The sequence below is a fragment of the Engraulis encrasicolus genome, chromosome 15, assembly GCF_034702125.1.
Source record: "Engraulis encrasicolus isolate BLACKSEA-1 chromosome 15, IST_EnEncr_1.0, whole genome shotgun sequence".
Taxonomy (NCBI): Eukaryota; Metazoa; Chordata; class Actinopteri; order Clupeiformes; family Engraulidae; genus Engraulis; species Engraulis encrasicolus.
The window spans coordinates 14,753,174-14,775,673 of record NC_085871.1 but is presented as its reverse complement, the minus strand read 5'-3'; the positions used below and the strand labels follow the sequence as shown (position 1 = coordinate 14,775,673).

The following is a 22,500-nucleotide window of genomic DNA, read 5'->3' as shown; positions in this document are numbered from 1 at the left end:
AAAGTGAAAGTAAAAATGTGAAAGCCCACCTGGGACACTCCAACTCCCACTGGCATAGTGACGCAGCACTCCACAGCACTTAAGTGCACACTGTACACAACGAAATTGCATGTATGCCTCACCCGCGCAAGGGGCAGCCCCCAATGGCGTCCCAAGGGAGCAGTGCGGTGGGACGGTACCATACTCAGGGTACCTCAGTCATGGAGGAGGATGGGGGGAGCAATGGTTAAGTACTCCCTCCAACAACCTGAAGGGTCGGGAGTTGAACCGGCAACCTATGGGCTACAAAGTCTGACGACCTAACTGCTTACCCATGAACGCTTACCCATGACTGCCCAAAAGATATAGAAGGCATAGAAGAAACAAGGGAGAGGTGACATGGAGAGACTGCATCGTAGGGGAGTTGGTGAGCCATAAACACCAACAGCTGTGTGTAATGACTCTGAGTGCCTTGATGACGCGGAGGCCAAGAGTGTGTAAAGATGTTTCGTAATTTTGTCCCATGCTGCAAGCTGTTTTACCAAGCCAAAACGTGCTACAGTATTGTCCCCAGGGATTAGGTCTGGGGAATGTTTTTGTTGAGGTTGTAGGGGTTAGGGTTTACGTTTGGGTTAGGGCAGAGGTTCTCAACCTAATGCCACCCTGACAACATCATAAAGATGCCCTATGGGGCTATGGGCAGTCATGGCTAAGCAGTTAGGGCATCAGACTTGTAGCTCAAAGATTGCTGGTTCGATTCCCTTGAGACCCGCCAGGCTGGTGGGGGGAGTAATTAACCAGTGCTCTCCCCCATCCTCCTCCATGACTGAGGTACCCTGTTTCCTTACGGCGCCATTGGGGGCTGCCCCCTTGCACGAGTGAGGCATAAATGCAATTTCATTGTGTGCAGTGTGCGCTTGTGTGCTGTGTCACAATGACAATGGGAGTTGAAGTTTCCCTTGTGGGCTTTCGCTTTCGCTGGAGGTCCCATTGAGAAATACTAGGTTATGGCAATGTTAACAGGCAAAACATATGTAGGGTTCTTTGTAGGATGTCTCCGCAGAAGACTGGCCAAATTGTCTGGTCTCCTCTCATCCCCACTCTGGTATGATGAGTTCTACTGTCACTGACCCCCATAGATAGGTATTGTAACCAGAGGCATTCACATGGTGTTTCATGTCAAATGGCTATCCTCCAGCAGCCTGGCGATGCCATCTTACTTACTTCCACCCAAAGATTTTGGCTCCGTACATAGTCCGTACAACCCTCCTAGCTCGGTTCGCTCACAGTTCTGCCAATCAGCAAACAGTTGAGAGTGGTGACGCAGAAATCGCTTGCGGAGTTCGTTACTGATTTGGTTAAGATAACACTATTCACACTTTTGTATTGCTATTTGTATGCTTTGGCATCACTGTATCGTAACAGTCATGCTAATAAAGCACAATTTCAATTTGAATTTGAATTCGGATCTCCAATTAATTTAAATTGCAGAGTACGGTCAGATCATCTCCCACCCTCCACGGAGACAGATTCCTCTTAGCTTGTTCCAGACTGTTTGACGGAGTCAACAGTCGGCTTTCGCCCAGGCTTATCCTCGAGGGCTAACAACTACAAAATAAACTAATACATTTGCAATATAACTTTGGATGAACAGTTTGTAATACAGCTTTATACAACAAAAAATGAGTTTTTTAGTTGTTAGAGTCCCAACAGACTCTAAAATCAGTTTTGGGTTGTAGTCGGCATTGGTACTACCCTGCATTTTTTCTGACAAATGTTTTTTGGCTTTGTACCCCGGCAGACTGTAAAATCGTCTTTGGATCATAAGCCCTGTTTCCTCTCTGTTTCCCTGCCGGTACCTCAAATCTCCCCGGTGTGACAATACTTCATATTCCCACATCATCCCCATCCCTCCTCCATAATGACTCTGAATAAGCACGGAGAGAGGAATTGAGTAATGGAGTGAGTGAGTGAGTAACGGAGAGATGTAGAGAGGCCTGGATTGAGGGATGGGAGGAGAGAGAGAAGGGGAGAGGGATGGAGGAGGGAGGGAGGGTGGAACGGCTTTAATATTACAAGCATTAAAGAAAATTGCTTCCTCTTTTTGCCTTGTAACCAGAACATTGCGGGTGACCAAAAGGACATCCTTTGTTCGCTATGGCCACACTAATGCAACGCCAGGATGTCTGGTTTGGGCTGGGTGCATCTGAACCAGTGATTGCTGCCTAACAACAGAAAAAAGACAACAACACGGAATGCGGTGGATGATGCATCCCAGGGCTGGACTGGGGGAGAAATAGGGCCTGGGCACTTCAGGCTTAAAGGGGGGCCTCATGATTAGTGATGCAGCACTGAATTGTTTTTGGGTTTTTTTACATTTCTGAAAATAGGGGCCCACGAGGGTGCAGGGCCCACCAGGAGACGCCCGAGATGCCAGATGGCCAGTCCAGCCCTGAAGCATCCCATTTTCTCAAAAGCTCTTCATGTCCACAAATGATTTCTGTTTGCATGCTTTAGGACAACATTTAGGCTCTAAATGGGGAAAACAGAGTTTTGACTTCCCCTTGTTGACAGATTATCTGCAATGCACACAATGCCGGCTGCTGCTCCCGCAGCCATGTGGGAGATAGAAGCAGCCAAGTCTTAATGGTACGTTACAGGCCAAACGATCTGACTGTGTATGTGTGTGTGTGTGCGTGTGCGTGTGTGTGTGCGCGTGCGTGCATGCGTGTGTAGGCCAAACAATCTGACTGACTCACCAGAAGCAGATGGAATTTAGCCCACTAATACCTGAGTGTGTGCGTGTGTGTGCGTGCGTGTGTGTGTGTGCGTGTGTGTGTGTGTGTGTGTGTGTGTGTGTGTGTGTGTGTGTGTGTGTGTGTGTGTGTGTGTGTGTGTGTGTGTGTGTGTGTGTGTGTGTGTGTGTGTGTGTGCGTGCGTGCGTGCATGTGTCTGTGTCAGCTGAGCTAAAACAAAAACAGGCCTATTATACTCTATTTTATACTGCCATGCAAGCACTGATATAATGTTTTGATTACCATGACAATTTTTGTAATAAGGACGGGGGTGGTGGTGGGGGGATGGGGGGTGTGGCTGGTAATTATTGGAATTCATTTGAATGCCACGCACACTCGTAGAACGTTGTGAGTTAAGTGAACAGTAACTTGGGTCATTTGGGGGCAAAGGTAACAAGGTTATGGTTCTTTTGAGTGAGATTTTTGAGGGTAAAGTACATTAAATTACACTTAAATTATGCCTGCACTTTTATCCAAAGTGACTTACACTTATTTACAGGGTATTGGTTACAGTCTCTGCAGCAGTGTGGGGTTAGGTACCTTGCTCAAGAGCACCTTAGTCATGGAGTGAGATGGGTGGGATTCAAACCTGCAGATAGGTGTGGGTGAGTGTAGGTGAGTGTAGGTATATGCGGGTGAATACGAGGCATGAATTTGTAAAGTAAATCAGCTGAAAGTACATTTGTACGTAGGCTGAAAGGCACCCCTGAATTGGCATTGTCACCTTGAGCAGAACCTCAAAACACAAGTTTCAAAGAAAGAGGCATATCCCTGAAGTTTGACAAAAAGAACTAAAGCCGGAAGTAAAGTTGTACTTAAGCTGAAAGGCACCCCTGAATTTCCCATCTTCCATCTTCCATGGAAACAGAACCTCATTAGCATATCCCTGAACTGTAACAAACAAGCTGAAGCTAAAGTGATTGTACGATTTAAAAAAAATACCTGGAATTGTATGATACGAGTATTCTGTGGGTATTCTGTGTATAGCGCATGCATACCTGTGCCCAGGAAGAGGACCTGGTACTGTCCGTCTGCTGCGATGACCTGGTCCACGGCGATGGAGGTGTACTTGTAGTCGGCATGGGTGCGCACCAGCAGAGGCCTACGGCCCACCGGGTAGATGGGGTTGAACATGACAGGGTGGTTCCTCACAAACGTCACCACGTCATCGGGGAACTCCTTGGTGCTCTGGATGTGCGGAGTGAAGGCCCCACCTGGACACTGAAATGAGATGACACAGGATTTGTATGTGTTACTGTAGGACTCTGAAAATGAGGGTGGGGAAAGTGAGAGAGATGTGTTGGCAATAATAGTATGACAGTGATATGGATGAATCTGGCTTAACTGAATTGGAATTGAAAGGTGAAGTTCTGTGTGTGCGCCTGCATGTGTGTGTGTGTGTCAGAAACAGAGAGATCGAGAGTGCGAGAGACTGTGTGTGAGAGAGATGAAGAAAGAAAAAAAAGAAAGAAAGAAAGAAAGAGACAGAGAGACATATTGAATAAATAATCAACCAAGACACTGGAAAAGTATCTGCTCCATCAAGTTACGGGACATGAGATGTGAAGTTTTTACACTTTGCCAAGATCCTGGGAAACAGAAAACCAGTTTAAATGTTCCATCAAGTCACTGGAAACAAGATAAATTGAACACTTCACCAAGACACTGAGAGAAGTGAAAGAGTAAAAAAGTAAAAAGAGAAAGTGCACACTGTGAGTTCCATCAGTTCACTCGAGGAGTGAGGCAAAAATACATGAAGACATTGGAGTCAGAGATGAACAGTCATGGACATTGGAATAAAGGAGTCATCGCTACTAAATTTGCCATGAACATGTCCAATCCTTGCCATGTATCATTTCTGCTCTCCCACTCAATCTTCTTAACAGCTCAGTTCCAACCCAGTTATGTCCTCTCTGCATTACAAAAAGACGTGATGAAATCTTTCTGCATGAACTTCCAGCGTCTGCCAGTGGTCATCATTGGAGAGAAACTGAAATAAACCGAACGAGCCTGGCCCCGTGGTAGAGGATATGGCCTTGACTAGTGGTTACTCAGAAAAACACGCTTGAAGAAATACATTTGGAAAGCCTGATTGAAATCACTGGAAACATCTTTTTCGAATCAAAATAGCTCTTGTTTTCAGGAGGTTGCACATGCATGATGTATTGCACTGTCACTCTGGCCAGTGATTAGCTTTTGGCAGCAAAAAAGGTGGGATACGAGTACGCAATCACTGTCATGCCATTATGATGTTTGCCCATATAGTTCTGTGAACAATCCTTTATGAAGTGTTTCCCCTCCTCCAACAGCATGGAGACAGAAACTTTTCTGCTGGATATTACTTTGCTCCACCTTATACATCACAAACGATATGACCAAATCCTCCTGTGTCCTCGGAATTTTTTTTGAGACAATTGTCATGGAGGAGACCGGGGCTCACTGTTTATCAGGGGTGGGCAATTTTTTTTGCATAAAAAAGGGCATTTTTGGCCACATTGGGTTAACGCATTGATGCTGGATGTTGCGTTGTGCAACATTGGCCCTGGCGCCTGGCTCGAGCTCAGGCTCGTGAGATTTGAGACAATTTTATTTATTAAAAATCTTGGTATGTTAGAGCTGAATGAACACATTCTAATGCAAGATGAGGGTCGTAGCATTTAAATGCAACTTATTGGATGTTTTGATGTACTTCAGAGGCTGAGATATTTAGTTTTTTATAGGCTGAGGGCAACTTTTTTTCAAAAAAGGGCTCAGGCATTCGGCAGCTTTTTTGCAGGTGCTTTAGGCATCAATGGGTTAAGAATAGTCACTCAATGGCCAGATGTCGCCAACAATTTGCCGGTGTCAACAATAAGAAATAATGTATTCTGACATAATTTGTTGGCCATTCATTCCTGCACATATTGTAATGCAATTAATTTAGAGTAATAAGCCTATGTAATAATTGGTTAATCTCAGTCATACCCACAAGACCCTGTTCTGGCTATCCATTTTGGGTGACATTATCTTTCAGTCTTGCGAAGGCTCTGCGGGCCAGATGAAAGGGCTTGGCTGTCAGAGAGATGTAACATGCTAAAACGATTTACAAAACTTTTGAGACTCTGGTATACAGTACAAGTATGTACGTACATAACAGGCACGTGCACTCCAATACGGCAGGGGAGGCACGGCCTCACCAGCCAGATCTGAGAATGATGAGCTGCAGTAAATGTGAATAATAATAACAATAACAGCTATTGTTTTCGAGCATCTGCACCATAACTACCATTTGAGCAGTATTTAAACAGTTTCACTCATTTTCAATCATTTCCGTGGCCAAAATCATAATATTTGCCCATTTCATGTCAAATTGCTCCGAATACGGTGAATTTGGGGCAACTCTGAACTGGCCTCACCCCGGATTGCGCAATCCCTCCTTAACAAGCTTCAGCGCATGCGCCATTTTGCTCGTTCTGTGAATGCAACCTGGTAATATTGTATTAAACGTTTTTATACACTTAATAGAAGTATGTATGGTGTGCCCTCAATTCCTGATAATGTTCTACTATTTTCTACGTGTGATTATCATTTCTTTACTCTGAACGCTTTGGCATAACGCCCACTGAAATATACAATGGGTGAGGCGAGGAGTAGCCTGGCCGCAGACTCCTTCTGGCATTGAGAGTATTGCTGGCCAGTTACGTCATAGCGAATCTGAAGTTTCACAGCCTGCCAGTCGGTGTTGTTGGCTAGCTTGTTCACTTTGTCTGCTACAAGTGGATTTTCATAAACGAAACTAAGAGCATTCTCCAAAGTTGGATTTCCAAGAGGAAAATATGTGATAAAGAATGGAGGACCGACAGAGCTGAAGGGTTTGCTACTGCAGGTGGTCCAGATAGGTTATAACTACCCGATCATTTCAAAGTGAGTTTCTACAACAGAAACTATTTTGTTTCCCCTGTGTCCCGTTTGCAACCCGCGAGAATGTGTGGAAGACCAATTCGCATGGAATTGTACGACTTAACAATTTACTAAGGACTAAGCAGCCTCACGAAACACAAATCCTCGCGGCTACTCATATTCATATTCAATGCCAAATTGCGTTGGACGTTTGGGGCGACTCGAATAGATGTGGCTTTGAGGATGGACAGCACAGGCTAAAAGCAACGTTAGCATGCGCAACGCCAAAGTGGAAAAGAGCGGCGCATGGACCCTGATGTACGAGATAAAGGTAAGATCAGTGTTTCCTATGTGGTGTGAAGCCTGTGTTTGTGAGACCCGTGGGGAGGGAGAGAATCCGCCGTGATTCTCTCTGGTGTGGTGGTAGCTTTTGTGATCTGAACAGGATTTCTCATGTGCCCTGTAACTGTTTGTAAAGTTGAGTAGGCTACAGGGTGCCGTTGAGGTAAATCAAATAATTATACCCGTGTAACGTACAAGACTCTGATCTAATTCCAAAGTGTAGGCATAACATAAAGGACAGTCCCAAAATATTTGGTGACCATATCGAAGCTTGTGTAGTAATCTATGTTTAAATGTTGACATTCGCTTCCTGCCACACCTTTGTTGTCCCACATCGTTTGCCATAGCCTCGTACAAGTAGATGTAGGCCTACATTTGCACGAGAATCCGGTGCTTATCACAAACGCTATCACACCAGTTTGTTCGCCGTGGTGCTCAGCGGTCTATATGACACCATGTTTTGAATCCTGTGTGTGTGTGTGTGTGTGTCTTCCATTGAGCATCCGCCGTGATGTGGTTTATGTGAGACCACTGTTTGAATCCTGTGTGTGTGAGAGCAGTGGGCTGTGAAGGAGCGTACACACTCTTCACTACTCTCCCCTCCTCCTCTCCTCTCCTCTCCTCTCCTCTCCTTTCCTCTCCCCCTGTCCTCTCCTCTCCCCCTGTCCTCTCCTCTCCTCTCTTTTCCCATCTCCTCTCCTCTCCTCTCCTCCTCTTTTCGTCCCCATCCTCTCCTCTCCTCTCATCTCCTCTTCCCTCTTCTCCTCTCCTCTTCTCTCTTCTCCTCTCCTCTCTCCTCATCCCTCCTTCTCTCCTCTCTCCTCCTCATCCCTCCTCCTCTCCTCTCTCCTCATCCCTCCTTCTCTCTTCTCCTCTCCTCTCTCCTCCTTTCTTCTCCTCTTCCTCCTCTCATCCCTCTCCTCTCCTCTCCTCTCCTCCTCTCCTCCTCTCTTCCTCTCCTCTCCTCTCCCCTCCTCTCCTCTTCTCTCCTCTCCACTACTCTCCTCTCCTCTGCTCCTGTCTCTCACAGCTCTCTCAGCCGTGATGCTGCTGTTTGTCCACATTACTGCTGTGTGGTTTATGTGAGACCACTGTTTGAATCGTGTGTGTGTGTGTGTGTGTGTGTGTGTGTGTGTGTGTGTGTGTGTGAGAGAGAGAGGGAGAGATCTAATAGCATTTTCTCTACGGAAATGCAGCATGTTTTATTTTGTAGGCCTGCCTTATGTTAAGAAAGCTATGACATACGAAACTTATCGGTAGGCCTAAATTTACTAAAATGTACTTATACTGTAGCTGTAGTATTATATATTTGCCTCACCAGCCATAAAGTTGACCGCACCTCACTGGTACATAAACTGTTTCGCAAAAAAGGTGCTTCCCCATTGACAAGTGGCACTTTAATTCAATTGTGTATAACGGGATGGTATGTGATGTAGTGACTGTTTTCAGGTGGTTATACTGTAGCTACGATCTGACAGTCAGAACAACTAGCCTCATTCTTTGGTGTAGAGATCAGAGACCCAGTTTGACCGGAAGGCCCAGCAGGGTTACTCTTCTCCCCTTCCCTACACAGTGCACTGTACAGTATGAGATTCAAAAGCCTGTGACACTGAGGTATTTCCATTTCCCCTGTGTGAAGAAGCTGCAACTCACCGTGCCTGGCCTAGGGTAGGGGATGCGTCCTTGGAAGGCCACCCACTGAAAGTTGGGGCCCTCCCTGTGGGCGAACGGTCCATTGAACACGGTCAGGATGTCTGCCATGGTGTACACGCACACCGCAGAGCCTTTGAACACGGAGCTGGGGGGAAATAACACACACAAAAAACAACAGCGCAAACATTAGAGGAGATGCTGTAAATGAAGATAAGAGGATGTGACATCTCAAATCTCACAGTGTCTACATCTCCATTCTTCATTGTGCAGGAGGACAAACAGGGAAAAGAACTTTCAGGAACATGCAGGTCATGCATCCTGCTGCAACAGGAGAGTAACTTGGACATATTTAGTAGAAAAGTCGCACTCTCGGGTGTAATTCTTGTATTTTATTCTAGTGGGTTAGCATGACAGACAGATGTATTGGCCTCAGCATTCTTCAGCATAGAGAGTGCTGCTTTTCTATAAATATGAACTTTCCTGTTCGATCGCACCCTAAGACCTTGTAAAAACAGCACTTTCTGAATAAAAAGTACCATGGACATTGCAGTTTGGGCCCGCCCTATCCGTATCATTTGACATTTATCATTGCGACACTATGGTCACCCTGAATTGTCCCCATATGCCCCAGTTGCCCTGGCAAGACCTCTAGCTGAATCTCGCTCTCTCGCCCTCTCTCTCTCTCTCTCTCTCTCTCTCTCTCTCTCTCTCTCTAAAGAATGGAACACCTCTCCTCATTTCCCTCAGGCTTATGTTCCGCTGTTGGCCAGGCTAGTTTGCGTGCTATGGGATGCTGGCAGGACACAGAGGACCATTGTTCAGGCGAGCGTACCAAGCAACGCAGAACCCAAAAAACCTTACCATGGCTTCAAGGAGGAAGGAGGAAGCTCAATGTGCAAGCAAGTATAACTTAATGAGAGTCTTACTTTCGGAGACTAACATACATGGTCCAAACATCAGCCAAGCCACAAAAGCCCAGACCCCACACCCCATACCCCCATTGTGTGTTTGCATTGGCCTGTGCCTGAGGGAAGAACCAACCATAGCCCTCCAACACCTCCCCAAACTCCCCCACTCAAGACAGAGTACCAGCAGTGGAAATAAGACCCAAACTAAACGAACCCAGAGGACTGCCATCGCCAGGCCCCACACTATTGCCATTCTGCTGCTTTTTCTTTTTTTCCTCGTTTCTTTTTCTCTTCTGTTTCTTTCCTTCATTCTTTTTATTTTTTCCAAAGAAGCGCTCCAATGGTGCTGACCGCATCGTTTCCGCTGCCACAACAGCTTTTAGTGCGGTGGGGCCGCGCCGCGGAGAACTCACACAGGAACTACGGCTACTCAGTGGGGCCATAATTATAGCTTTCGCGTGAGACACTTGAGTGAATGTTGGCGGCAAAGAGTGGAGACTGGACTCGATGGAGATGAAGAGGTGTATCGCGCACCGGCATTAGAATTCCTCTCCGGTGAAACATGGCTCTCGAGCACTACTATGTCTATGGTATCGGATCACGGCACATTTTTCTGCATTGGTCTATCCCAACTCACAGAATGTCTTTTTGCACAATTGCCTTTTTTACATTTATTATCTCTACTATTTTATTTTATTTTCCCCGCCCTGATGACTATTCCTGTGTTATTTGTGTCTTGAAATGTCCATGTGGGCTTTTTGTGTATTTGTGTATTTATGTAAGCTACTGGATACCTGAATTTCCCCCTGGGGATCAATAAAGTTACTCTACTCTACTCTACTCTACATAAACTTGTGGGATGCCGCTGCTGCTAGTTAATGTTCCAGAAGCACTTTCCAGGGACAACGTCTTTTGTGTGAAAAGATTAAATATTAATGTGTCAAATTCCTCAATATTAAATTTCAAACATTTTGATTTACGCACCGATTTTAAGGTAAAATGTCCCACTTGATTCTGTGCTATTTTCCATTTGACCGTTTCAATAGACTGCTCATAGAGTAGCCTACTGATTAAAGGTTAAGCTTTATGTCATGTCTTGATTAAGATAAAAAGCTAACATGAACACTGTAGAATGTTTGAGTAAAATTCCTGAAGGGTCATTTACTGGCTTTGCTGTTCCTGAGCGATTGTGAAGAGATGAGAGATGTGTAAGTGTCTAGGGTGTTGGGAGAGGCAGCGGAGAGGAGATATCAGACGTCACTGAGGTGGAATCAGACACCTGGCTATTCCCCCTAGGAGGTCCAAAGAGTCCTGATATATTGTCCACACCTTCTCTACTGAGACTCCACGCCTAAGTCTCTCTCTCTCTCTCTCTCTCTCTCTCTCTCTCTCTCTCTCTCTCTCTCTCTCTCTCTCTCTCTCTCTCTCTCTCTCTCTCTCTCTCTCTCTCTCTCTCTCTCTCTCTCTCTCTCTCTCCCTCCCTCTCTCGGGTCATGACATCATGCGTGACCGGCCAGGGTCTTACCTAGTGGAGGTGAAGATGCCAAACACCAGGAGGCCTTTGGGGTTGTCTGCATCCAGCAGAAACACGCTCTCTGGAAAAGAAAACAAGAGTTAGGATGGACAATCAACGTCTTCCCCCACACTGATAAACACAGACACACACAGACACACGCAGACACAAGCAGACACACACACACACACACACACACACACACACACACACACACACACACACACACACACACACACACACACACACACACACACACACACACACACACACACACACACACACACACACACACACACACACACACACACACACAAACACGTGCACACAGGCACAGACGCTTGGAGAGCTTGACTTGACATGTGGCGTGTTGGCTGATGGTTTTGATAGAGGTGCTGGAATTTTAAATGGAAGTCTCTCCACCCCAAATTCCAGGCACAGGAAAGAAAGAAACACCCCCCGACCCGTGCCAACAACCAGGCCAGGAAAAGCTATCAGCTGGTTCACAGCAAAAATACAAAATGAAGACAAAAAGAATTACAGCATTTGGCCAGCAAACATTTCCGCAAAGGATCACACAATGTTCACTTGCCGAGATGATAAGGGATTTTGTCATGTTTATGTTTCAGTAATGTGAATCGCAGACCAGTGATGCAATCAGTTGATAAGTGTTTTCTAAGTAAGGGGTGTAGGCTGTTGCAGTGCAGCTGTGCCCTGATGTTAGAGTGGAGCAGGTTAGTGTAGGGGTCAGGAAGACAAAGATTTGTGCACAAGGGGAGAGAGCATTAGTAGTAGTACACTCCTGCCTCTCATCGATGGGTGAATACCAGGTAGTCTCTTGAGCAAGTTTAACCCTTTCATGCAGGGCCTATGTTGTTACAACTTGATTTTCACCCCAAATGCTAATGGCCATGTCATAATCTGTTACTTAGGACTCTAGATCATGCCAATGCTGTTATGACAATGCAGTTAAGCTTTTTCAAATAGTGAATAGGATTGCCAGCGATTCCATCTGCATGAAAGGACGTGGATCCTCATCCGTGACATGGACAAAACATCTGACCCAAAATAAATATTTGAGATGCAACGCTGACATGCTTTTATGCTTCCATGATGTGAATTGTAGAGCAATGAGGTAATCACTTGATAGGTACTTTGTAAGGAAGGGGGCTTCACATTACCAAAAAGGAGCTGGTCACAGATTTGATACCACTGATATCTGGGGTGGGGGACAGAGCTACTGACAGCTTTGGCCGGGCCTCTACAGGACAACGTCATCTGAAAGCCCCCACACCTCCCAATTCTGGGAACCCTCTCTCCCTGGGGCCCGGGGCCCGGGAGAACTGACCCATTTGTCCCACTTGTCAGCTTCCCTGGTGGGGCGGTATGGGAAGTAGTGGGGGCTTAGTGTTACAAAAAAAGGAGTTGGTCACCGATTTGATACCACTAACATCTGGGTGGAGGAGTACACATTGAAACCAATGCTCTCTTACAATCACATCCATGACGAGTGTCTCTTGAGTATTTAATCCACCCTACACATTGCCCAAGGGGCTACTATACCTTATCCACGGCAAGTCAGTCTGGAGAGTGTTAGCCAAGTAAGTGATAACAGCTGTGAAGGCCTGCATTAGTTGCACGAAATTACTGTAATCAGTATTGGTGGAGCCCTACGACTAACGTCATGGTTCTTTTGACGGAATTCCTGTGATGCATGCCCTACTATATACCAAGAAATCAAGAAAAGACCATTCAATTTATTCGGGCTATTAGGTAATGTTGTGGAAATAGCAAGCCAGTTATTTTTGAAAATCGTAAGGAGAGGAGATCATGTCTTTGTTGTCAGAGAGGTTGGTGTTCTCAGCACCAAACAATGAAGTGTCTGGAAGTGCAAATGAACAACATAAATGAACATCATCTGAGCTGAGACATGTCCATTGTCTTGGTGTGAGTTCAATTTAGCATAAGCAAATATTATTATAGTCTAATAATTACTGCATAGTTCATCATACTTCATGAGTATGCTCTATTCCTTGTTACACTTCCAATGCAATTGTCACCTCTACCACTCTAATACTGGTAGCCAGCTTAGACTAAAGTCTAGTTAGCGGTGGTGTAGAAGTTTGTTTAGGACATTATTTATTAATTATATTCTGTGCACTTAGCTGCTTTAAATCTTATTACCTCCGCCAAGGAGGTTATGTTTTCGGTAGCGTTGGTTTGTCTGTTTGCTTGCTTGTTTGTCTGCCTGTCTGTCTGTTTGTCTGTCAGCATGATAACTTAAAATTGTGCACAGAGTTGTTGGAAATGACAAAAGGAACAAGTGATACAATTTTGGTGGTGATCCGGATCGCGATCTGAATCCAGGATTTTTTTAAACAGAATCTTCACCATCGTGGGATGGTGCGAATTGTGACATGGCCGTTTCAAGCTCCACAAAAAACAAGGCAGAAAGACTTGGAAAAAAAATGCAACATTGTCAAGTGTTCTGTCAAACAAATTTCTTGACGGAGGTCTGCACTCTCTGAGTGCATTTCTAATTTCATTCTATAAGTTGTGATAGGCCACCGCTCAACTGTTTAGAAGGTGCAGGATTCAGTAAAAAATTCTGTATAAAAAGAAGACAATCTGCACACTTCAGGTCTATTTTTGTGCAGTAAGTCCAGTAAAGCTTCTTTGCACAAAAATAGACCTGAAGTGTGCGGATAGTTTCATTCTATAAAATGACAATCAAGGATTTCTATGGTATTTCTATGTCCATATCTCTGCTCACCCAGCTCGTCAAAGTGGGTCTCTGTGCCGTCCTCCTCCAGTACCGAGCACACCATGCGGGCCTTCAGGAATGTGGTCCATTTATTCACCAGGCTCCTCTGGCCACCCGTGTCATTCTGCCACAAAAGACACATCAGAGAGAGGAGAAGACTAGATGATAGAAGAATGCACATCAATAAACAGGAAGGGTGGGGAAACATCTAAGGAGAAATCAAAAGGACAAAGAAAGAAAGAAAGAGAGAGAGAGAGAGAGAGAGAGAGAGAGAGAGAGAGAGAGAGAGAGAGAGAGAGAGAGAGAGAGAGAGAGAGAGAGAGAGAGGCATACAGACACAGACACAAACATAGAGATAGATTTAGAGAAGTAAAACAACACAGATACTTCACAGGAGACACATAGTCCGAGTGGGATTGAGCAAAACACAACAACAAAATTAGCGGTTAAGAACATCCTGTCCGCAGACAGGGAAAATACAGGAACACGAATAGCAAAGTAGGACCACTGTGGCTACTACAACTCCCACTCGAGGTCTGCTTGCACTCTTGGTCACCGGACACACTCGCACGCACCAACATGGTTTGAGTGAGTGAGTGAGCGAGTGAGCAAGCGAGTGCGTGCGTGAGTGAGTGAGTGAGTGAGTGAGTGAGTGAGTGAGTGAGTGAGTGAGTGAGTGAGTGAGTGAGTGAGTGAGTGAGTGAGTGAGTGAGTGAGTGAGTGAGTGAGTGAGTGAGTGAGTGAGTGAGTGAGTGAGTGAGTGAGTGAGTGAGCCAGACAGCAAGAACAGCCCCACTCAATGGTTGTTGCTAGTCTCCAAAAAGATGCAGAGTTTTAGTTCAGATGGTAGACACCCTATCCTGTTGGGGGTTGGGGGTTTGGGGGAGGTGTGTGAGAATACAGTTGTTAACTGTGCAATAGGCCTACTGTAATGCAATATGAGAATGGAGATATGGAGGTTTGGGCTTCAGGGCCCCCTTGGCTCTTGGGCCCCTGGGCCTGGTCCCGGTAGGCCCATGCATTAATCCAGGGGTCCCCAAACTAAGGCCCGGGGGCCGGATGCAGCCCGCCAGGCCCCTTTGACCGGTCCTCCACCTCTTTGCATTTCGCCATTTGAACTGGCCCAAAGAAGCAATCCTCACAGAAAAAAAGATACATTTAGATACTAGTATAAAAATTATAATATAAAAGTATAAATATTTTATTTTGTTTATCAACAGACCTTCCTACAATGTAATTTTCACTAACTTAGTGTGAATCACCAGAAGTTTCTTGTCTTGATAGTTTCTCATCTCACTGTAATATAAACAGGCCTGCCATTTCTATTGTATCACTCCTAAACGGTCAATCACCATATTTTTCTAACCTTTCCTTGCTATTTTTATATGGTTATTGGAAATTAAAAGTAATACCTGTTACTATATTTCAAATTGAAAAACATGTGAATTACTCACTCACTTCGTTTGCAAATCACTTGTAATGATGAACTATTTTGTGCTAGAAATTATGAATGAAGGAAGCGAAGCACTCTTCAGATTTTTCTCTGTCTATTTGTCTACGAACGTTTCGGGCAGAGCCCTTCTTCAGCGTGTAATGGCGATTGCCGTGCTAAAAATTACAGCTATACCAAGCAGTGGCCTAGTATACAGCCCACATGATTGATCCCTGCCCCTGATCACAGTCAGGAACGATAATGTGGCCCCCAGAGAAAAAAGTTTGGGGACCCCTGCATTAATCCATCCTTGTGTATGTGATTGATTCCTGAAGTCCTGCCTCCTTACCGGACAGACTCGCGCTAGCATGGTGTGGATATTCTTGGTGTTCCCACTGTTGTCCGTTAGCCTCTCACGGAAAAAGAAGTAGAGCTTGGCGTCATTGGGGTCCGACCCGTCGGGAATCAGATGGGCATCGATGAAGATGGGCTCTAGAGTCATAGAAAAGATGGAAAACACACACGCGCGCGCACACACACACACACACACACACACACACACACACACACACACACACACACACACACACACACACACACACACACACACACACACACACACACACACACACACACACACACACACACACATACACACACACACACACACACACACACACACACACACAGATGAAGATGGGCTCTGGATCAAGGCATAAAGGATGGAAAATACACACACATGCACGCGGGCACACACACAAACACACACACACACACAAACAACCCCACGCAAACACAAAAGCAGGCAGACCACAAATGAAACAAGCTTTGTTGTAGAAAGGATGCAGACATCTGTTTGTCGTGTGCCTCCCTCATGGAAGGCCTACTGCCTATGCCATACATGGAGAACAAAGCACTGACCTGGGGGTGTGTGACTGGGTGGCGGCAAAGATTGGACACACAAGTGAACAAGAAGACAAAGGAGCAATAAAACGAGATGAAAAGATATTGCTTTTTGTTTCTTAATCTTTTTTTTGTTCAGCCTCTCTCTCTCTCGCTCTCAAACAACATAACAACACATGGTGGTTATTAACGAGAGCTACGGTTTGAGCGCTTAGGGAGGGTGGATGAGAAGGATTCATTCCTTGACTTCCCTGACTTACACAGACAAAGAACGAAATAAAGGAGAGAGAGAGAGAGAGAGAGAGAGAGAGAGAGAGAGAGCGAGAGAGAGAGAGAGAGAGAATCGTAAAATCGTAAAATAAGGTATGATATGTGGGAATGGTTAATAACATGGTCTGTTGTTTTATATGGAATTGACTGGATAGCTTGGGGGGGAGAGCTATTAATTCCCTTTTCTTACACTTTAAAGAAAGAAAGAAAGAAAGAAAGAAAGAAAGAAAGAAAGAAAGAAAGAAAGAAAGAAAGAAAGAAAGAAAGAAAGAAAGAAAGAAAGAAAGAAAGAAAGAAGGTATGATGTGTGGCAATGTTTAATAACACGGTCTGTTATTTTCATATGGACTGACTGGACAACTAGAAAGCTTAGGGAGGGACAATAGGTATTTCATTGACTGAAGAGAAGAGAAGAGAAGAGAAGAGAAGAGAAGAGAAGAGAAGAGAAGAGAAGAGAAGAGAAGAGAAGAGAAGAGAAGAGAAGAGAAGAGAAGAGAAGAAAAATACAGAGGAGAGCAGAGGATGGAAAGGGAGAGGAGAAGAGAGGAGAGGAGAGGAGAGGAGAGGAGAGGAGAGGAGAGGAGAGGAGAGGAGAGGAGAGGAGAGGAGAGGAGAAATCATAAAAATCCTGTATGATACGTAGCAATGTTTAATAACATGGTGTGTTATTTCATATGGACTTTGGGGGTGAGGTTGACCTCATTTATTGAGAACATTGTTCAACAACTTAATGAACCAGCCAGACAGGTTTATTTCTCCCCGGGTTACACCCAGGAAAGATGCGCTTGACCTGGGTTACAGGCTCCCTGCTTCCCCCTATAGCACTGACACTTTTATAACTCTCTAATCCTGATAACGCTTTTGCTTGGCTTTGAGACAATAGGACTGGCTCCTGGGTATCGTCTCTGCACAAGGTCTCGAAAATATATGACCAACCCTATTGTGTTATAAATTGTCAGGGGTATTATAAAGAAATGAATTAAAAACTAAAAAACTTAAGTTAGGGAGTGTGTGTGTATATGTGTGTGTGTGTGTGTGCATGTGTGTGCATGTGTGTGTGTGCACGCGTGTGTGTGAGTGAGTGAGTGAGTGAGTGAGTGAGTGAGTGAGTGAGTGAGTGAGTGAGTGAGTGAGTGAGTGAGTGAGTGAGTGAGTGAGTGAGTGAGTGAGTGAGTGAGTGAGTGAGTGTATGAATGTGTGCGTACGTGCGTATGCATGTGTTGGTGGTGTCCTCTTTCTCACCGCTCAGCCATTTGGAGTTGTGCTGGTCGGTCCTGACGGCGTTCCGGGTGGTCAGACTCCGGAATACGGCGGCGTCCGTCCCCATGAAGTCAATGTACATGCCTGAGAACAGCTCCTGGTCTGTGGAAGAGGGGAAAACAAAGAGAGTCACTGTATCTGCACATCTGCCACTCACTGCCAAAAAAAAACGTTGACTAAAACGCTAAAACTTAAACCATCCCAACAAGCTGCGGTGACTTATGGCGGATTAAAATGTTGCGACAGCGCAACAGTGCGATCGATTGTCCGCCAAGACAGAAAGCAGCATGTGTCTGCCTGGCCGTGCGTCATCTCGGCTCGCAGATGGGTTGAAAAATGTGTTTTTGAGGGATAAAGTGCATTACCAAATGTTACGTAGCTAGTGCGTTAACATAACGTTATGCATCCTTACGGCCAAAGTGGGAACAGGAAGGGGCACTTTTTTCTCTTGTTTTCCGACTATCCCTCTGGTGCTCTCTCTGTCCCCTTCTTTCTTAGTGACCCGTGTCCAGTGCTTCCTTACACCTCCCTCACTCCTTCACTTCCACCTATTACCCAGGGATCTGTGGTCAAGGCGTGGAGAGGGGCCAGCAGGTAGAGAGAGAGAGAGAGGGAGAAAGAGGGAAAGAGAGGGAGAGAGAGAGGGGGCAAGAGAGAGGGGGAGAGAGAGAGAGGCAAGAGAGAGGAAAGAGAGAGGGGAGAGAGAGGGAAGGAGAAAATACCAGTGGTACTGGTGGTGGTGGAGAAGGTGCGAGCATACGTGCATGTGTGCGTGCATTTGTGCACGCGTGCCTGTGTGTGTGTGCATGGTGTATTCCTGAGTGTGTGCATCTAATGGCTGGTAAATGTGGGGACTCAAGCGCTGTGAGAGAAGCGTGTCGACAGCCCACAGAGAGCGTGCACAAGCGGAGAGGAGCGGAGGCTAGCCTGTTGCTGTGGTGGCCAGACACGGGAAAGATGCGGCCTCTTGCCACCGGCACCAGGCAGGGGGCCCTCTGCTCCGCTCCTCACGATCTGCCCCATCAGCACTGTCCTCCCTCTGGCTCTTCAGCTGCCGTTTTGCAGCCCTAAACACTAAGCCATCCTGCAGCAATCCTGAAGGCAAGGCAACACGGGGAGCTACTTTGAGCTTCAAGCCGGCCTTTCTCAGAGGCCTCCTGTCTACCCAAACACAAGGCAGGGGGTCCTCCGCTCTTCACGATCTGCCCCATCAGCTCCATCCTTCCCCTGGCCGTTTTTCTACCGTTTTGCATCCCTGAACATCCAGCCAACATATTATAGCTTCTGTGTTACAGCCATACAAAGAGGCATAACTATGCAGACCCATCCTCCACCTGGCTTTCACTGCCCTGGATTTATCCAGCTCAATCCTCAGACTGTGGGTTTTTTGTGGTCTTTTTGGCTTTATTTATAGGACAGTGAACGTGGTGACAGGAAAAACGAGTGGGGAGAGAAAGACAGGGAAGGGCCAGCAAAGACCCCGGGTCGGGAATCAAACCCGGGTCAGCCGCATGGTAGACGAGTGCTCTACCGTTTGGCCACGGCAGGGCCAGACTGTGTTTTGCAGCCCTAAACACCATATAGCTTCTGCATTGCTATAAGCCAGTGTTTCTCAAATATTTTCAGACCGAGGACCACTTTGTCACCCAAAAAATGTTCAGGGACCACCTGTCAACTGAATTGACAGTTGACTAGTACTAATTTGACACTGCTAATTTCAATGCAGGTCACTTACTTTTTATTCACATCTCAAGCCTGTCTTATTGTGGTGAACATATGACTTCAGCTATGTTTAGCTTGGTAATAATGTTACAACTATAGCCTACTGCTAGTTTGTCTTGGAAAAGTAGAAATCCCCTCGCGGACCACCTGAGCCCTGTCGCGAACCACCAGTGGTCCCCGGACCACACTTTGAGAATCACTGCTATAAGCACTACAATATGGTTGCTGAAGACAACACAGACAACTGATTGGGGCTTCCTGGCTACTCAGGGAGGTGTGTGTACATGCATGTGTGTCCTTTCTTTTGAAAATAAAAACACATAGTTTTGGTTTTCAGCTGCACTAGTTTGAAAGAAGAGCTGTAACTGATGAATAGAAAGTAGGAGAGATGATCCTCTCCACTAAAACCTTGTCTAGTGCCATAGTGAAGTGTCTTCACAGTGATACAAGTTGATGAAGCACTGACAAGACTTTGGGAAAATTACATACGCTTCCATAAATGGACCAAACTGCACATTGCTCCAGGGGCTGTACCCAATACCCTGTACCTAAAAGAACTGTAAGTCTCCTGAAGGAAAGTGAAGTGAAATACAATGTAAATATTGAAACTACATATTCTGCGAATGGACGTTCTCGATGGAGAAACCGGTTTTGCTTTCTGAGTTTAGAAGCACCTCTGGCCATAACAAGCGCTCTCACTGACTCAATCAGAGCTGACAGGCCCGTATGGAATACTTGGTCCATCTCTGTGACATGAGACGGTTTCTTTGGGATTGACAAGATGGCTGCTGCCTAACCTAATATACTGTAAAGCCTGCTGTGCATGCATCCAACAAAATAATCTTCGTTTCTTTCTCATTTTATTCAGTCAGGATGACTCTTGTGGGTCTCAAATTGCAGCCACTTCTATACAAGCCAAAAAAGCTTTCGTCATTTAGAGTAATGTGAGCAGTACATTAAAGCAAAGCTCTGATTTATCGATTTAATTCAATTTTAAACATGACTGCTTAGCAGAAAATGTTGCCAACGCACAAAGAACAATAAAACACGGCATTATAGTGTAACGGTATAATTTATTACCAAAAGCGAAACATGTCAACTTCTTGTGTTCCAAACAGAACACAGATAGCAAGACTGTCCTTCAAAGGCAATGCACAGTAACCATGCAAACATGGATGCTGAGAAGAAATGGTTTTAACATTATCTTACTGCCCAGTCTAACATCCCTGGCATATATCGGTGGTCATGTTTTGATACACTTTCTTGAGATTTGGTATGTCAAAGGGGGTGTTATGGAGTAGATTTCCAGTCTGAAATCAATTTAAATATATGGTTACTGCCATTTGGGTTTGTATGACAGAAAGACTTCATTTAAAAGTCCTTTCATGAAGTGTCCTTGAACAAGGCACCTAACCCCACACTGCTCCAGGACTGTAACCAATACCCTGTAAATAACTAAGTTGCTTTGGATAAACGTGTCAGCTATGTGTAATGTAATGTAATATAAAAGTTTCTGTCAAGGAGGGCTGTTTGACAAGAACGAGGTCAAGAGGCCAGGAGGAGGGCAGGACCCAGGGCCAACCAGGAGAGCTCAGGAGAGGGAAAGGGGGATTATCCAATGGACATGGAGCAGGTCCGAAAGGAGGAGTGGGCATGGGCTGGTCAGCTGGCATGGGGCAAACCGGTGGCTATGATAGGAGGGGAGTCAGATTGGGTGTCATGGTGGAAAGTGCAAGTGGCAGAGTGGGGTTGGCAGAGGCGCACAAGAGTTCAGGAAAGCTCAACTGAGGGGCAGCAGGAGGATAGAGTGCAGCCCACTTATGAAAATCGGCCATGGTTTTATTATAGTAACCATGGTTCTACCATGGTATGTCATGGTTAGTCTAAGTACTCTGAACCAGCCATTGTATTACTATGGTTTATCCATGGTTTGTTGCGTTTTACCATCGTTTTACTTTGAAAACTGACCATGGATCATGGTTATTCATGGTTTTCATAGTGTGGTTTAAGTGTCGTCACAAACCATGATCAAACAAACATGAAAACCATGATTTACCATGGTCGTGAGGGCAGACAGAGGGTCAGAAAGGGGGGAGTGGTCATAGGGCAAGTGAAGAGGGGGTGAATAGGTGAGGAGGCGGACCAGAGGTACAGTGGGTCAAGAGGAGAGTTTAACAGGGGGAAGGAGGAGGGTACAGTGGGCATGGGGCTTGGTAGGAAGGCCAAGAGTGGCTGGCAGGTGGGTGGTTAAGAAAAAAGGCCAGTAATGTGGGTGGTTAAAGAGAAGCGTCCAGGGCAAAAGGGCAAGAGAGTTCGAGGGAAGTTCAAGTAGGGGGAAGGAGGGGGAGGACCACAGCCATAGTGGTTGGTAGGCAGGGCAAGAATGCGGGTAAGTGGGTGGATGAGAAGGCGGGTCTGTCAGGTGGGCGGTGGGTACATGAAGGGCACACGGAGCTCAGGTATCCGAAAGGCGAGCTGCTGTGGCGTGCGACGGTAAACGGCTCTCCAGCGCTCAGGCGCTGTCAACGGCAACCGGACACCCTGCGACCAATCACAGATCAAAAGAGCCAGCGCTGACGGAACGGGATGTTGCCAGGCGACCTGTTGGGTCACGCGAAATGGGAAAGGGGGAGGGGATGTTTGCTTGTGTGTGTGTGCGTGTGCGTGTGTGTGTGCGTGTGTGTGTGTGTGTGTGTGTGTGTGTGTGTGTGTGTGTGTGTGTGTGTGTGTGTGTGTGTGTGTGTGTGTGTGTGTGTGTGTGTGTGTGTGTGTGTGTGTTTGGGTGTGTGTGTGTGTGTGTGTGTGTGTGTGTGTGTGTGTGTGTGTGTGTGTGTGTGTGTGTGTGTGTGTGTGTGTGTGTGTGTGTGTGTGTGTGTGTGTGTGTGTGTGTGTGTGTGCGTGCGCGTACATATGTTTTTATGCTTCTGCATGTCTGTGTATTACAAGTAGTTGGTGTGCATTCATGTTTGCGTGCCAGTGCATGCGTGTGTCCATGTAGGTTACTGTACATAGCTATGTTGATGTCAGGTTTCGAGGCACACGGGGTGTTAGATGAGAGGAGGACTTACTCAGCATGACGG

General features: G+C 45.9%; 1 protein-coding gene across 1 annotated transcript in view; it reads right to left on the bottom strand.

The window, feature by feature from the left end:
* The window catches only part of sema3c (sema domain, immunoglobulin domain (Ig), short basic domain, secreted, (semaphorin) 3C), a 99,925-nt gene that overhangs the window by 13,881 nt on the left and 63,544 nt on the right, over positions 1-22,500 (bottom strand). Inside the window, exons 6-12 of the mRNA XM_063217117.1 lie at positions 22,489-22,500; positions 17,681-17,800; positions 15,615-15,757; positions 13,843-13,957; positions 11,082-11,151; positions 8,649-8,793; positions 3,773-3,995 (exon numbers count right to left, since the gene is read on the bottom strand). The exon at positions 22,489-22,500 is cut by the window's right edge and continues 79 nt beyond it. Of these exons, the coding sequence (XP_063073187.1) occupies positions 3,773-3,995; positions 8,649-8,793; positions 11,082-11,151; positions 13,843-13,957; positions 15,615-15,757; positions 17,681-17,800; positions 22,489-22,500 (828 nt within the window). The remainder of the gene's footprint in view (positions 1-3,772; positions 3,996-8,648; positions 8,794-11,081; positions 11,152-13,842; positions 13,958-15,614; positions 15,758-17,680; positions 17,801-22,488) is intronic.